Genomic DNA, 14,949 nt, shown 5'->3' with positions numbered 1-14,949 from the left:
TTTTGTGTTTTTAGGGCTGCACGTGCAGCATATGTAAGTTCCTGGACTAGGGGTCAAATCAGAGTAGCAGCTGCCAGCCTATGCCCCAGCCACAGCAACGCCAGATTCGAGCCACATCTGTGACCTATGCCAAAGCTTGAGACAAGGCCGGATCCTTAACCCACTGAGGCCAGAGATGGAACCCACATCCTCATGAACACTATGTTGTGTTCTTAACCCACTGAGCCATAAAGGGAACTCCTGGGACCAATTTTACCTATTTCTGTACTGTAAAGAATTACCTGGAGGAGTTCCAGTCGTGGCTCAGTGGTTAACGAATCTGACTAGGAACTATGAGGTCTTGGGTTCAATCCCTGGCCTTGCTCAGTGGGTTAGGGATCCGGCATTGCTGTGAGCTGTGGTGTAGGTTGCAGACTCAACTATTTAGGGCACAAAAAGATGAAAATAGATGAGAAAGAAAATAGAAATTCTTATCTTGTTGATTATCAAACACTGCTATTTAGGTTTTGCATAGAATGAGGTTTTTGTTTTCAAAGTCTGATAACCTCCAGCTCTATTTAGCAGATAAAATGTCTTATTACAAGCAACTTGCTAATGTAACTAAATTATTATCTGATACACATATTTCATACATATATCTAATTTGACATAGATCTATATCTTTAAACATTATATTTGAGAAAGAGGCAACATCACATACACACTTGTTTATCATTCTCCTCTCCTTCTCCTACCTGTTGTTCTAGAATCATAGTATTTTTTACAGGGATGGTATTAAATAAACGACAGACAACTAAATATTCTCATATATGTGGACTGTCAAAGGAAACCACGCTATACCATTTTTGGCATAATTATAGTTTTTCAGGGCTTAATAATCTTTTTGTATTTTGTATTTTTAACCTTTCCTAATGACTTTTCATTTGTGCCAGCAGCAGTTGAGACTCAGGTCTCCCTTTCTTTGTAATTCTTTGGCTGAACCAGGATTTAAGTTTTCAGCCTCAAAATGACTTTTTTTTTTTCTGGCTGTATCTTCTGCATATGGGAATTCCCAGGCCAGGGATAGAATCCGAACTACAGCTGCAACCTACACCACAGCTGTAGCAACGCCAGATACTTAATCTACTGTGCCACAGTGGGAACCCCTCAAAATAACTTTTAATTTTTTTGTAAAACAACAGAACATTAGGCAAAGTCATAAGACTTGAGACCATTTATATCAGACACATTCAAACTTAAAAACACAACTATATAAACTTGGCTAATTTTGCTTACATTTATTATAGGTGAATCTATAAATGTTTGAGGCTTACTGAAATATACCAAAACAAAATAATCACTTAAACACTTATTTATTAGGTGGTGCCCACTCTGTGCAATGTGTCACACTAGTATTTTGTTATTGCTAAGAGAGTTTTTTTTTTTCCTCCCCAAAGGATTTAAGGACTGAGGAATGGGAGGCAAATTCTCCAATCTAGAGATGGATAAAAATTTAAATTGAGGACACTGATGTCATCCCCCAAAAGAGAGATAAACAATGTAATAGCTCCTTTACAAAATGTCATTAATTCTAATAATAAGCGTTTAAGGATATAATGTTAATCTGAATTAACACTGAATTATAATCACTGAATTCTGATTTATACAGAGTGACTTAACTCTGTCTTATTTATATTTGAAGTGCATTTTGGATTTCTTTCCAAAACACAAGTCTTAGATATATATCTACATATATTTTTGTTTTTCTTTTTCTTTTTAGGGACACACCTGCAGCATATGGAAGTTCCTGGGCTAGGGGGTCAAATTGGAGCTGCAGCTGCAGGCCTTCACCACAGCCAGCGCCACACAGGATCTGAGCCACATCTGTGACCTACATCCCAGCTTATGGCAATGCAATATCGGTAACCTACTGAGAGAGGCATGGATCGAACCCACATCCTCAGAGATACTAGTTGGGTTCTTAACCCGCTATGCCACAAGGGGAACTCATTTATTTATTTATTTACTCATTCATTTTTTATTTTAGATATATGTGACGATCTCTGTTTTGTCATAATGACATTTTCAAGTCTTTGAAGGAAAAAAAGGCTCTTGTCAACTTTTAGTCAAATATATATTAATATGAACACAGTATCAAATAAGTCACTTTTTTGGAAACAGTAAAGATTTGAAGCTTTGAGGACTCCTGTCCCAGCCTGGCTGGATGTCAAAGTAACTGCCCAACTGCTCCACCCATGGCATCAAAAGCCAAACCCAGGAGTCAGCAAAGCAAAAATAAGACTGTGGCTTTATACTGTGTGCTTTAATGTTTGGGAATAGCTAGTTAAAAGCTATTTTAATAAGCATCTAGAATCAAGCTTTTTCCTTTTTAACTCCTAGGTTTAAATCTTAAGATACTTCCAAGTCACTTGAGGAAAATTATCAATAAAGCATTACAAAGTTTATTTTGTTTTATTGAAGAACAGATATGACATTCTTACAAAAAGCAATAGTTCTTATCCTTTCTCAATCATCTGCTTTCCTTTCAGACTTGGCTGTATAGTTTTTCTGTCTTGTTAGGGCTGCACTCGTGGCACACAGAGGTTCCCAGGCTAGGGTCAAATCAGAGCTGTAGCTGCCAGCCTACGCCACAGCCACAGCAATGCCAGAACCTAGCTGCATCTGAGAGCTACACCATAGCTCATAGCAATGCTGGATCCTTAACCCACTGAGGGAGACAAGGGCTCAAACCCGCATCCTCATGGATACTAGTCAGGTTCATTAACTGCTGAGCCACTTCAGGAACTCATTGGTTGTATAGTTTTTAAAGATTAACTGGTAAGCACCTTAGCTATCCTGAGCTTCCCTATAAAGAAGCAAAAATCTAACTACTAAAATATCGGTTGCATTTCTGATTTACCTGTGTCAGTGTGTAGCACTGCTCTGCAGTACATTCTGCTTTGCTGGTTGGATTACTCAAAGCAAAAATAATAGGCCGTTCATTGAAGGCAGCCATGTCTTTGAGAATTTGTTCTGAAAATGCACCACCAATCGCAGCAACTCCTAATGTAGAAACAAGAAACCAGTGAATAGGACTCTCACTTATTAATTAAGCCAATGCCCTAAAAACAATAAGACATGTCAGGTCAATGTCTAACACACTCTAAACAAAATAATGAATATTTGGATTCAAGTGACAAAAAGAAATGTTTGGTTTTGATTTTTTTTTAATTTCATTGAAGTATAGTTGCTTTACAATGCTGTGTTCATTTCTGCTGTGCAGCAAAATGATTGGGTTAAACATATATTCTTTTTCATTTTTTGCTTTTTGCTTTTGTAGGGCTGCATGTGTGGCATATGGAGGTTCCCAGGCTAGGAGTAGAATTAGAGCTGTAGCCACTGACCTACACACAGCCACAGCAACATGGGATCTGAGTCATGTCTGTGCCCCACACCACAGCTCAGGGCAACACGGATCCCTAACACACTGAGAAAGGCCAGGGATTGAACCTGCATCCTTGTGGACACTAGTCAGGTTCATTACCATTGAGCCACAATGGGAACTCCTTCATATTCTTTTCCATTACAGTTTATCACAGGATAGGGAAGAGATTTACAGTAGGACCTTGTTGTTTATCCAAGAGTGTCTGTGAATGTCAACAACCTTTAGGGTTACAAATCTACAAGTATCTATTTAAAAACTACAGATATGGAGTTCCCGTCGTGGCGCAGTGGTTAACGAATCCAACTAGGAACCATGAGGTTTCGGGTTCGATCCCTGCCCTTGCTCAGTGGGTTAACGATCCGGCGTTGCCGTGAGCTGTGGTGTAGGTTGTAGACGCGGCTCGGATCCCGCATTGCTGTGGCTCTGGCGTAGGCCGGTGGCTACAGCTCCGATTCAACCCCTAGCCTGGGAACCTCCATATGCTGCGGGAGCGGCCCAAGAAATAGCAACAATAACAACAACAAAAAAGACAAAAAAAAAAAAAAAAACAAAACCTACAGATATAACATTTGACTCATATACACAGATTTAGTGGCCAATCAGTAGGAATTTTGATTATAGGTATTTTCTTTTTTTTTCTTTCTTTTTTTTTTTTTTTTTTTTTTGCCATTTCTTGGGCTGCTCCCTTAGCATATGGAGGTTCCCAGGCTAGGTGTGGAATCGGAGCTGTAGCCACCAGCCTATGCCAGAGCCACAGCAACGTAGGATCCAATCCGCATCTGCGACCTACACCACATCTCACGGCAACACCAGATTGTCAACCCACTGAGCAAGGGCAGGGATTGAACCCGCAACTTCATGGTTCCTAGTCGGATTCCACAGTGCCACGATGGGAACTCCTGATTGTAGGTATTTTTATCAGGAAATAATCTGTGTCTAATATATATTATCTCTCTGTAAGCATTTCTAAACGTATATTTCAGTCTCTCAGGCCATAAAGTAATTATGTCTTATAGGCCAGTGCCAACACTTGAAGTCCTCATTTGATTCAATGATAAAACTGAAGCATGACTTGCCAAAAGAATTTTAACAGTAGAGCAAAACCATTAGCATAATGAACATTTTAAAAGTAAGATTCCTGGTAGAACGTATTTTATAAAAACAACAATGGAGTTCCTGTTGTGGTGCAATCAATGATCTGGCTGTCTCTGTGGCAGTCTAGTGGGTTAAGGATCTGGTTTTGCTGCAGCTGTGGCGTAGGTCGCAGGTGTGGCTCAGATTCGATCCCTGGCTTGGAAACTTTCATATGCTGTGGATGTGGCCAAATAAAGAATGAAAAACAGGAGTTCCCGTCGTGGCGCAGTGGTTAACGAATCCGACTAGGAACCATGAGGTTGCGGGTTCGATCCCTGCCCTTGCTCAGTGGGTTAACGATCCGGCGTTGCCGTGAGCTGTGGTGTAGGTTGCAGACGTGGCTCGGATCCCGCGTTGCTGTGGCTCTGGCGTAGGCAGGTGGCTACAGCTCCGATTCAACCCCTAGCCTGGGAACCTCCATATGCCGCAGGAGCGGCCCAAGAAATAGCAACAACAACAACAACAAAAGCCAAAAAAAAAAAAAAGAATGAAAAACAAACAAACAAAAAACAGTGAAGGCTTATTCCAGTTCCGGTTGTGCAATATTTGTTTTTATTACAGTTATCATAATGATTCGCAATATTACCTGTTTCACAAGAGCTTCTAGAAATACCTAGAAATGGAGCGTACTACAAAGCACCGACATTATATACACACTAAACAAAGGATATAAAGTTTCTAAACTTCCTTTGAGTTTTTTTCTTTTTGTCTTTTTGGTTGCACCTGCAGCATAAGGAAGTTCCCATCTGCGACCTATGCCACAGCTGGGGCAACACTGGATCTTTACCCCATGGTGTCACAGCAGGCATTCCCCCTTGAGTTTTTTTCAACCACACAAATTTGTTCATATTAGACATCTTACTGTGCACCTGCAGTGTGTAAGCTACTGTGTTAACTGCTATGAGGAGTAGAAGGATCTGTGAAGTACAGTCTCTGTTTTCAAGGAGGGTCTAGCTTGGTATTTCTCAGCCTTGGCACCATTAACACTTTGGGTCGGACAGTTCCTTGTCATGGGGGTCTTTCCTAGACCCTGGAGGGCGTGGAGCACCAGGCCTGGTTTCTAGACAATAGATGTCAATAGTCCTGACCTCTCTTCTCCCTCCAGTTGTGACAATGGAAAATATCTCCAGACACAGCCAAATGTTCCCCTTTGGGACACAATCACCCCCATTTGAGAACCCCTGTCTGAATGGAGTAATCAAGCCTGGCAGAGCGCCAAGTACACCAGGTGTTAGCAGGCTGACAGTGTTAGTAGAGGGAAGCACACACTTCAGCAGGGGTCAGAAAGTTTAAGAAAACAGCACTGAACTTACAAATCGAGATGTCTACGGGGTACTGATGCTTCACAGAATGTATGATTTTTGTGAATTCCAAAAAGCTAAATCATATCTCAAAAATCAGCAGTAAGAACACCAACCAGACAACAGGGTGGGGCGGGATTTATGGCAGAGAGGAGGAAGCAGCAGCTCACCTATGAGGGCTGTTGGTTTTATATCTTGAACAATGGCTTCTAGGTTCTTCATTTCTTCATGTTCATGGGCAAATTCCTCTTTCTCGTGTGTTAAGGCAGCCCGTCCCTATATAAAGCAAATAAGAAGGAATGATAAATCTGATGCACGTATACCAGCCCAAGAAATGTCAGAGGAGAACACGTTACCAGTACTTATGCTTAACATTTTTATGTATTCTGTTTTCCAGCTGTGTTTAAAGTCTCCCCTCCAATTACCGAAGTATTATTTCATTCACTCTTTCAATAAAGATTTACATCTCGATGTTCCCAGCAGTGGGGATATCACAGTGAATAAAATAAAGTCTTTCCCTTGTTAACTTTAATATTAAAAATCCTAACTCCAACAGACATTTGTGAGAAACTGGCATTAACAAATGATAATGCAAAAATGTTATTTAAGTAAGGACATTGTTTGCTAGACGTGATTCGTGTTGATAGCTCAGTGTCTGTCTTAAAATGTAGAGTTGACTTTAGTGGCAGCATGATTAATTCATGGACCACTCACTAAGAATGAACTCGATGCCAATTTATATCATACTTTGATTTTCTGAATAAATACTAGCTTTATGTGTTTTTATTTATTTATTTTTATTTTTGCTTTTTTTAGGGCCACACCCATGGCATACGGAAGTTCCCGGTCTACGGGGCAAATCAGAGTTACAGCAGCCTGCCACAGCCACAGCCACAGTAACACCAGATCCATGCTGTGTCTGTGATCTACACCACAGCTCATGGCAATGCCAGATCCTTAACCCACTGAGTGAGGCCAGGGATCGAACCCATGTCCTCATGGATGCTAGTCAGGTTCATTATGGCTGAGCCATGGTGAGAACTCCCTATGTATTTTCATTTTTTAATGCTTTGATTATAATGGTACCATTTCTTATCTAGGAAATATCTAATTATAATATTCTAGCTACAAAAAAGAACTTGGAATGGGGTTGAGGAACGTTATCTGAAAATTTTGTCCTTCCTTTTTTTTTTAATTGTTTATCATTAGCCCAATGGTCAAGAACTGGTTGTTTTCTCAGAAGGGGAACACTCAGGTGCTTTCAGGGAGCCCTCACTGTGAGCTATGAATGCTTCATGTTCAAACTGTGGGCCCTGCTGTTTTACTATGGTTTGCATGGAATCTTATTGTTCTACGAGCCCAAGCATTTTTTGAAATAAACAAATCAGTGACATGTTTTCCTCTTAAAACTTGTACTTGCTATGTTCTTAATAACCCTGAAAAACCACAGGTAAAGATTAATTGTAATGTTTTCACTATTATTAAAGAAGAAAACATGCAACTAGAATACATTAATATAGCATCAAAAGCAAGATCTAGGAAGTATGGTAATTCCTCACCATATTCAGCATTTGTTATTCCTTTGATGGAAGGTATTTGCATAAGTACTTAAACTTTGTCAGGTGTATGTTTGTGTGTATTTTTTTGAAAACTCCTCAGGTGATTTGAATGATAAGCCAGTTTTCAGAATCACTGCCCTATGGATTTATCAGATCTCTAACAGATGTTTTTTAAAAATTATTATTAAAGTATAGTTGATTTACAATGTTGTGCCAATTTCTGCTGCACAGCAAAGGGACCCAGTCAAATATAGACATACATTCTTTTTTAATATTATTTTCCATCACGGTCTACCAGATGTATTTTTAAAAGGTATGTGATATATTTTCAAAAGAGTGTAAGATGATGAGTTCTAAAGAAGGAAAGCTAGAGAAGAATATAAAAAGCACAGATTCCTAGTATTGCTCTCTTGGCTGGCCACCTGAGATATAATGAAAAGTATTTAATGTGGCTTAAACCCCCTAAGTTTCCTGGAATGAGAGGCAAATCATAAAGTAGATAAACATTGCATGAAAAGATGTATGCTTTTATCATGAAGATCTTACTTTATTAATCATAGGAACAGTACTGGCAGCTCCTGGCCCCTAAAGCCAGAACTTGCCAGAAGACATCCATCTAGCAAGAGACAGAAACTACCCGCAGTCTCACCCCCAAAGGCTTGACTCTTGGTGGTGACTCAGGAACGCAGAGAGAATATTGAAAGGGGGCCAGGAATCAGCATGCTAGCTTTACTAAAAGGCTCTGCTTGCCCCAAAAGAAGAATCGAAAGACAAAAATCAAGGTCTTCCAACTATTTTCTACACCATTTTCAAAGCTGATGTGAGGATCTGGTTTCAATTAAAGAACGATTGGAATGTGATCTCTGGATCTGGTAACATTCACGCAAGTGCCTCTACCACTGGACTTCTATTTTCTGTACCAATGGCTCCTCTTTTCAAAATCCAATTTGAAATCTGCCTTCTTTATGTCAACCACTTCAGCTGGATGTGGATTTGGAAGAGTTCTGTTCAGTCTCCCTTTTCAGGATCCCTTGCTTTTTGCCTTCTTTTGTCAAAATTCATGTGGGCACTTGTTATCTCAAAAATCCCCAATTCTATGGCATTTCTTTTGTTTAAGAGTCTCTAATTATACCACATGTACTACAGATAGCTGGGGATTTCATTTGAACGTGATTATTTCTTTAGTCCCCTCTCCCCTTTGTTTTCTGCCGATTCTTAATACAGAGGATACCATCCTACTGAAGTACCTTCTTCAAAAGCACTTGTGTTCTGGTGGGAGTGGGGAAGAAGGGGACAAAGACTGTCCAGAGTTTCAGTTAGCGTTCCAGGATCCAGCAGAGGTTTAACAAATTAACTGCAGAGTGCCACTGATAATTATGCATTCCTTCGTGTGCATAGGCACTCGATGAACTCTGAACTCCACGTCTGCTTGGGTCAGCTGTCCCATTTTACTGGCCTGTGTTTCATTGTCATGTCATTAGTTTATCAGAAGTGAATCTGGCTCCTCTTAATCTGGAGATGGAACTACCTGAGCACAGTGTCCATCAGTAACATTTCACTTGCAGTGCAAGGATGGGTGCTTGCTAGAGAGCTCAGGGCTGGGTTTCATCATCTCAGGAGAGATGAAAAGATGAACGACATGACCAAGTATTTTCTGTGTTAGGCCATAACCAAGGGTGTGGAGTCATGATTTAAGATGACAGATGGGTTACCTCCATCGATATTTAATTCTGTAGTATTAAAAATCAGCATCCATGGTTTTTTGACTATCTACAAGATGTGACTATATAATCTTCTGTCTGTGCTCTTTTGAATATTTATATAAACATCAATCACACTCTTTAAGACATGGAAAAGAGGGGGGAAAAAGAGCAAGCCAGACACTTTTCACCAAGCTTCAAAATCTCTTAGTTAGGATTTTTTTTAAAACCATGAGTATGAAATGTATTAACCATCATTCAAGGTGGTGATAGAATCACTGGCTAAAATTCGGATAAAATCACAGGGGAAAGGAAAACCTTTTCTATACAGCATGGATTTGCAAGCCCTAGATCTAAAGTTTACACTCTCAGGAAGGAAATACCTGTATTGCCAAAACTACCCTTACAATATATAAAATAATTTTATACACTATCTCTTTCTTACAGGAACCAAATATTTAACTGTAACTGTAAAGTAAAAAACAAACAAACAAAAAAATTTTTTTTTTCTTTTTTGGTGGCCCCATGGCATATGGAGTTCATGGTCCAGGAATCGGATAGATCTACACCACAGCTGCAGCAACACCGGATCTTTAACCCACTGTGCTGGGCCAGGGATTTAACTTGTGTTCCAGTGTTCCAGAGACACTGATGATCGCATCACATACAGCAGGAACTCCTCCAATTTTTTTTAAAATAATGAAACATAATTATGTAAAACAAAATAAAATTAAAATCAAAATACTACAGATTTATTCCACATTGGATTAGGTCTATCCTTCATGATATCTATTAATACTCTATTTATTTTTGAGTTTTCTGCCTTAGCATTAATTTGTTTTATTAGTGAAAGCCAAAATGCATATATTTAAGGAAGAGATTAAGTCTGGATTGGTTTGTTTTGTGTCTTCTTATCCTCCCTAAAAATGCTCACAGTTATCCATGTGAAATGCAAACACTAGTCAAGCTGGCAGGGTTCCTTTTTTATCTTTTCTTTACTGTATTTATTTTTCTTCTCATTTTTATTTCAGGAGGATTTTTTTTTAAACCAAGTATTGGTTTGTTTATATTAAAATGTACTAACATTAGTTGGGTAAATAGATATGTCAATTGTTTCCAGCTATACTAAAGTATTTGAGTATCATTAGTGACCAAATAATCCATTTCAGTCAACCTCACTGATACTGATGGATTATTTAAAATACTGATGTTTAGCATATATGGATAAGAGGTAAATGATGGGAAATATTATAGCTGTGATGTTGAAAAGGAAAACTGAAAACACATTAGGATAATAATTATCTAGTCTGATGATGATATATATAACTCCATAAATGAGCTAACCAACCTCACAGTGTGACTTTCTTTTTTAGGGCTACACCCGAGGCATATGGAGGTTCTCAGGCTAGGGATCAAATCACAGCTGCAGCTGCCGAACTCACTACAGCCACAGAAACATGGGATCTGAGCCATGTCTTCGACCTACACCATAGCTCACAGCAACTCCCTCACTGTGTGACTTCTTAGTTTTTGAATTTACATCTTTAAAAAAAATCAAAGGATTTTTATTAATAAAAAATTTTATTGGAGTTACCATCATGGCTCAGCAGTAATGAACCCAACTAGTATCCATGAAGACACGGGTTCAATCCCTGTTCTTGCTCCGTGGGTCAAGGATCTGGCATTGCCATGAACTGCAGTATAGGTGGCAGACGTAGCTGGGATCCTCCATTGCTGTGGCTGTGGCATAGGCTGGTGGCTACAGCTCTGATTTGACCCTTAGCCTGGGAACCTCCATATGCCACGGGTGTGGCCCTCAAAAGACAAAAAAAAAAAAAAAAAAATTGTATTTAAAATTTTAAGATATTGGAGTTCTCTTATGGACAGTGGGTTAAGGAGCATTGTCACTGCAGCAGCCTGGGTCACAGCAGTGGCCCAGATTTGATACCTGGCCCAGGAACTTCCCCATGCTGTGGGTGTGCCCCCCCAAAAGAAAAATCCCTTTAAGATTTTTTTTTTACATATTATAAAGACTGCATTGTAAGTTAATAAAATTAATAAAATGATTATTTTTGGCTCTTAAAGATTGTAAAAATATTAAGGATAAAAGGATAACAAGCACAAAATTCACATAAAATTTAAAGATTACAGTAATTTAGTAGCTACTCTAAGATTTGTTCTGTCATAAAAATTAACACAATAATTTTGACTTTTTAAAAACATCAGAGAAAAAGAGATTAATTGAAGCTTCATCTGTGTCTTATATTAAATAGTGTATAAACTATTAAATACATAACAGTCTTTTAAAACATAACTTTATTTATCTTGGTAAGCCATATCTATGTGGTTCTTTATTTTGGCAAGCATAAGACATGAAGTAAGACTGACTGATTAGGCCTAGGCAACAATTTCACAGTTATTCCAAACGTAAGTCATGCTATAATCCATGTTATTCTAAGTACTGTAATCCATGAAACTTGGAGTCTCAGTTCAGTAAGTCTATGTTAAAATTATTTGAGATTCTAAAATCTATTTTTTTTTTTTTTTTTGTCTTTTTAGTGCCACACCCACGGCACATGGAGGTTCCCAGGCTAGGGGTCGAACCGAAGCTGTAGCTGCTGGCCTACTCCACAGCCCCAGCAAAATGGGATTCAAGCTGCATCTGAGACCTACACCATAGCACATGCCAACAATGGATCCTTAACTCACTGAGCGAGGCCAGAGATTGAACCCATGTCCTCATGGATACTAGTCAGGTTCCTTATTGCTGAGCCACAACAGTATTTTATGTATTTTAATGAAAATTTCGCATGAAAATATCATTAGAAATCACATAAGAAACCCACAATCATGGGGGTTCACCTTTTTGATTCTTGACTGTATTACATCTCTAAGTACAGCAGTTTGTATAGCTTTTTCCATGGGTCCCGCTACACACATGCTGATGATCCTCAAGTCTCTATCTTGGAAAGCCCAGACCCTTGTTCTAAGCGGCAGTCTTTGTAGCTCTAGGTGCCAAGTGGACATCTTTAAACTGAGGTCTTCACAGGTGCCTTAAATTTGTTATGTCTGAAGCTGATTGCACTATCTTTCTCTTCAATTGGCCTATTCTTTTTATTAAAAAATTTTTTTTTAGCCATGCCCACATTATATGGACGTCCCGGGCCAGGAATTGAACCCATGCCACAGCAGCCACCCGAGCCACTGTGGTGATAATGCTGATCCTTACCCTGATGAGCCACCAGGGAACTCCTAACTGCCCCACACTTATTTTTTTTAATGCAAGTTCCTGAGCCAAGGACTGAATCCAAGTCACAGCTGTGACCTACACCACAGCTGCAGCAAAATCAAATCCTTTAACCCACTGTGCTGGCCAGGGCTGAATCCACACCTCCACAAAGACCTTAGCTGCTGTAGTCAGATTCTTAACCCATTGCACCATAGAGGGAACTCCTAACTGGCCTATTCTTTATTCCATTTCCCCCCCCACATGAATGGCCACATCACTTATCTAGACACCCATGGAGTCTTGCTAGATTGCTTCTACTCTCCATCTCCCTCCATATTTAATCGAGTATGCCAATCCTATCCTAAATATCTACTGAATAGAACATCTTTCACTCACCCACTCAGTCCCTGCTTCACTTCATTGCCCCAGTTAACTGTGATCTGTATTACTGCACCAGCTTTATAGCTTTTCCTTTTTTCAGCTTCACCTCATTTTGATCCATTTTCCATAAGCCATCAGAGTACAGGAGGCTGGAAGCAGCTCATGTTCAGGATTCAGAGGAGCCTTCATCACCTGTCACTCAATTCCTTTCAACCCTAATCCCTAAGTGTCTCTTATCTCAAAATAATACTGTCGATTATGTACTAGACACTAGTAGGGCTTTGAAGACAGAAGAGAGGTGGAGGATAGGATCCTTTAGCGTCATTCAAGATTTCGTCGTGAACTTGCCATTCAACTTCCCTTGTTTCAGTTTTGCATAGGAGAAGTTTATGATGTCTATGCAGCCTCCAGATCAACTCCTAACTTTCCTTTCAGGAGTTCCCATTGCAGCTCAGTGGAAACGAATCCGACTAGTAACCATGAAGTTATGGGTTTGATCCCTGGCCTTGCTCAGTGGGTTAAGGATCTGGCATTGCTGTGAGCTAAGCTGTAGGTCACAGACACAGCTCAGATCCTGCATTTCTGTGGCTGTGGTGCAGGCTGAAGCTATAGTGCTAATCGACCCCTAGCCTGAGAATCTCCATATGCCGTGGGTGAAGACCTAAAAAGACAAAAACTTTTCTTTCAAACTTAGCTGAAGAGACACCCTGTCACAGAACCAACCTCAACATTCCTGTTATTCTCTTTAGTGTGGTGGAAGCACCATCTTTTGCCTGCCCCTGGTACGAAAGGTTTTTTTTTTTTTTTTGGTCTTTTGTCTTTTTAGGGCCACATCTGCGGCTCATGGAGGTTCCCAGGCTAGGGGGCCTAATCGGAGTTACAGCTGCCAGCCCAGGGCACAGCCACAGCAACACGGAATCTGAGGTGCATTTGCCACCTACACCACAGCTCATGGCAACACCGGATCCTTAACCCACCGAGCAAGGCCAGGGATTGAACCCTCAACCTCATGGTTCTTAGTTGGATTCATTTCCGCTGAGACACGATGGGAACTGCAAGGACATATGTCTATAACATTTAAAAAAAAATTTATTAGAGTATAGTTTACTTACAGTGTTGTATTAGTTTCAGGTATACAAATATATCCATTCTTTTTTCCCATATAGGTTAGTACAAACTATTGAGTAGATTTTCCTGTGCATATGGTAGATTTTCATTAATCATCCATTTTCTACAGTAGTGTGTATACGTTAATCCTACCCTTTCAATTCTTCCCTCCCCCAACTGTTTTACTTAAGCTTGGTTTTGAAATCTGTGAGTTTGTTTCTGTTTTATAAGTTCTTTTTTCTCATTTTTTACTAGAGTCCACATATAAGTGATATCATATGGTATTTGTCTTTGTCTGACTTACTTCACTCAGTGTGACAACTTCTAGGTCCATCCATATAACATTTTCATGGGGAGTTGTAATTCTTGGCTTGAGTTTCTCCCACTAGGCTGGGATCCCCCCCGAGACCAAGGGTCTTACTGTTTTCCCGCAGTAAGTATAAGGCCTGATCCACAGGTGACTTCAGCCAGGAGATGTTATTTCATGACAATACATGTGTACAACTTTTTACCGTTATGCTGATTATTTAAAGCAACACCAATTTCTGAGCTGAGAAACTGCAAACTCTGGTTTTTTATATACTATAAACAATTACCTTGTTATTATTCATTGTTAATAAAATAACTTTTAGTTGGTCCTCAGGAGATATTGTGAAAGTACTTTCTGTCTTGTTTCACTGCTGCATAGATATGCATTCTCTACAAAAAGTTTATGCAGGGGTTCCCATTGTGGTGCAGCGGAAACGAATCCTACCAGGAACCTTAAGGTTTCAGGTTTGACCCCTGGGCTTGCTCAGCGGGTTAAGGATCTGGAATTGCCGTGAGCTGTGGTGTAGGTCACAGAAGCGGCTTGGATCAGGCGTGGCTGTGGCTCTGGTGTAGGCTGGCAGCTGTAGCTCTGATTAGACCCCAGCCTGGGAACCTCCATATGCTGCGGGTGCAGCCCTAAAAAGAAAAAAGACAAAAAAAAAATTTGTGCATGTGCTTTTTTCATTTAAAACAAAATTAGTCTACATCTTTTAAAAAAACATTTTTTCTGGCTTTAAAAGAATACAGTTACTAAGAATTTGGAATACACAGAAAGGCATTATAAAATATATATATATATATATAT

At 39.6% G+C, this 14,949-nt stretch overlaps 1 protein-coding gene across 1 annotated transcript in view; it reads right to left on the bottom strand.

The window, feature by feature from the left end:
* The window catches only part of ME1 (malic enzyme 1), a 190,397-nt gene that overhangs the window by 17,064 nt on the left and 158,384 nt on the right, over nucleotides 1–14,949 (bottom strand). Inside the window, 2 exon segments of the mRNA NM_001444616.1 lie at nucleotides 2,900–3,042; nucleotides 6,030–6,135. Of these exon segments, the coding sequence (NP_001431545.1) occupies nucleotides 2,900–3,042; nucleotides 6,030–6,135 (249 nt within the window).

This window comes from Sus scrofa, chromosome 1 (genome assembly GCF_054392235.1).
Source record: "Sus scrofa isolate SSC_HxYL_T2T_F1_AM1 chromosome 1, Sscrofa_HxYL_maternal_Yorkshire_Landrace_v2.0, whole genome shotgun sequence".
In the NCBI taxonomy this organism is placed as follows: domain Eukaryota; kingdom Metazoa; phylum Chordata; class Mammalia; order Artiodactyla; family Suidae; genus Sus; species Sus scrofa.
This window is presented reverse-complemented; position numbering and strand designations above follow the sequence as displayed.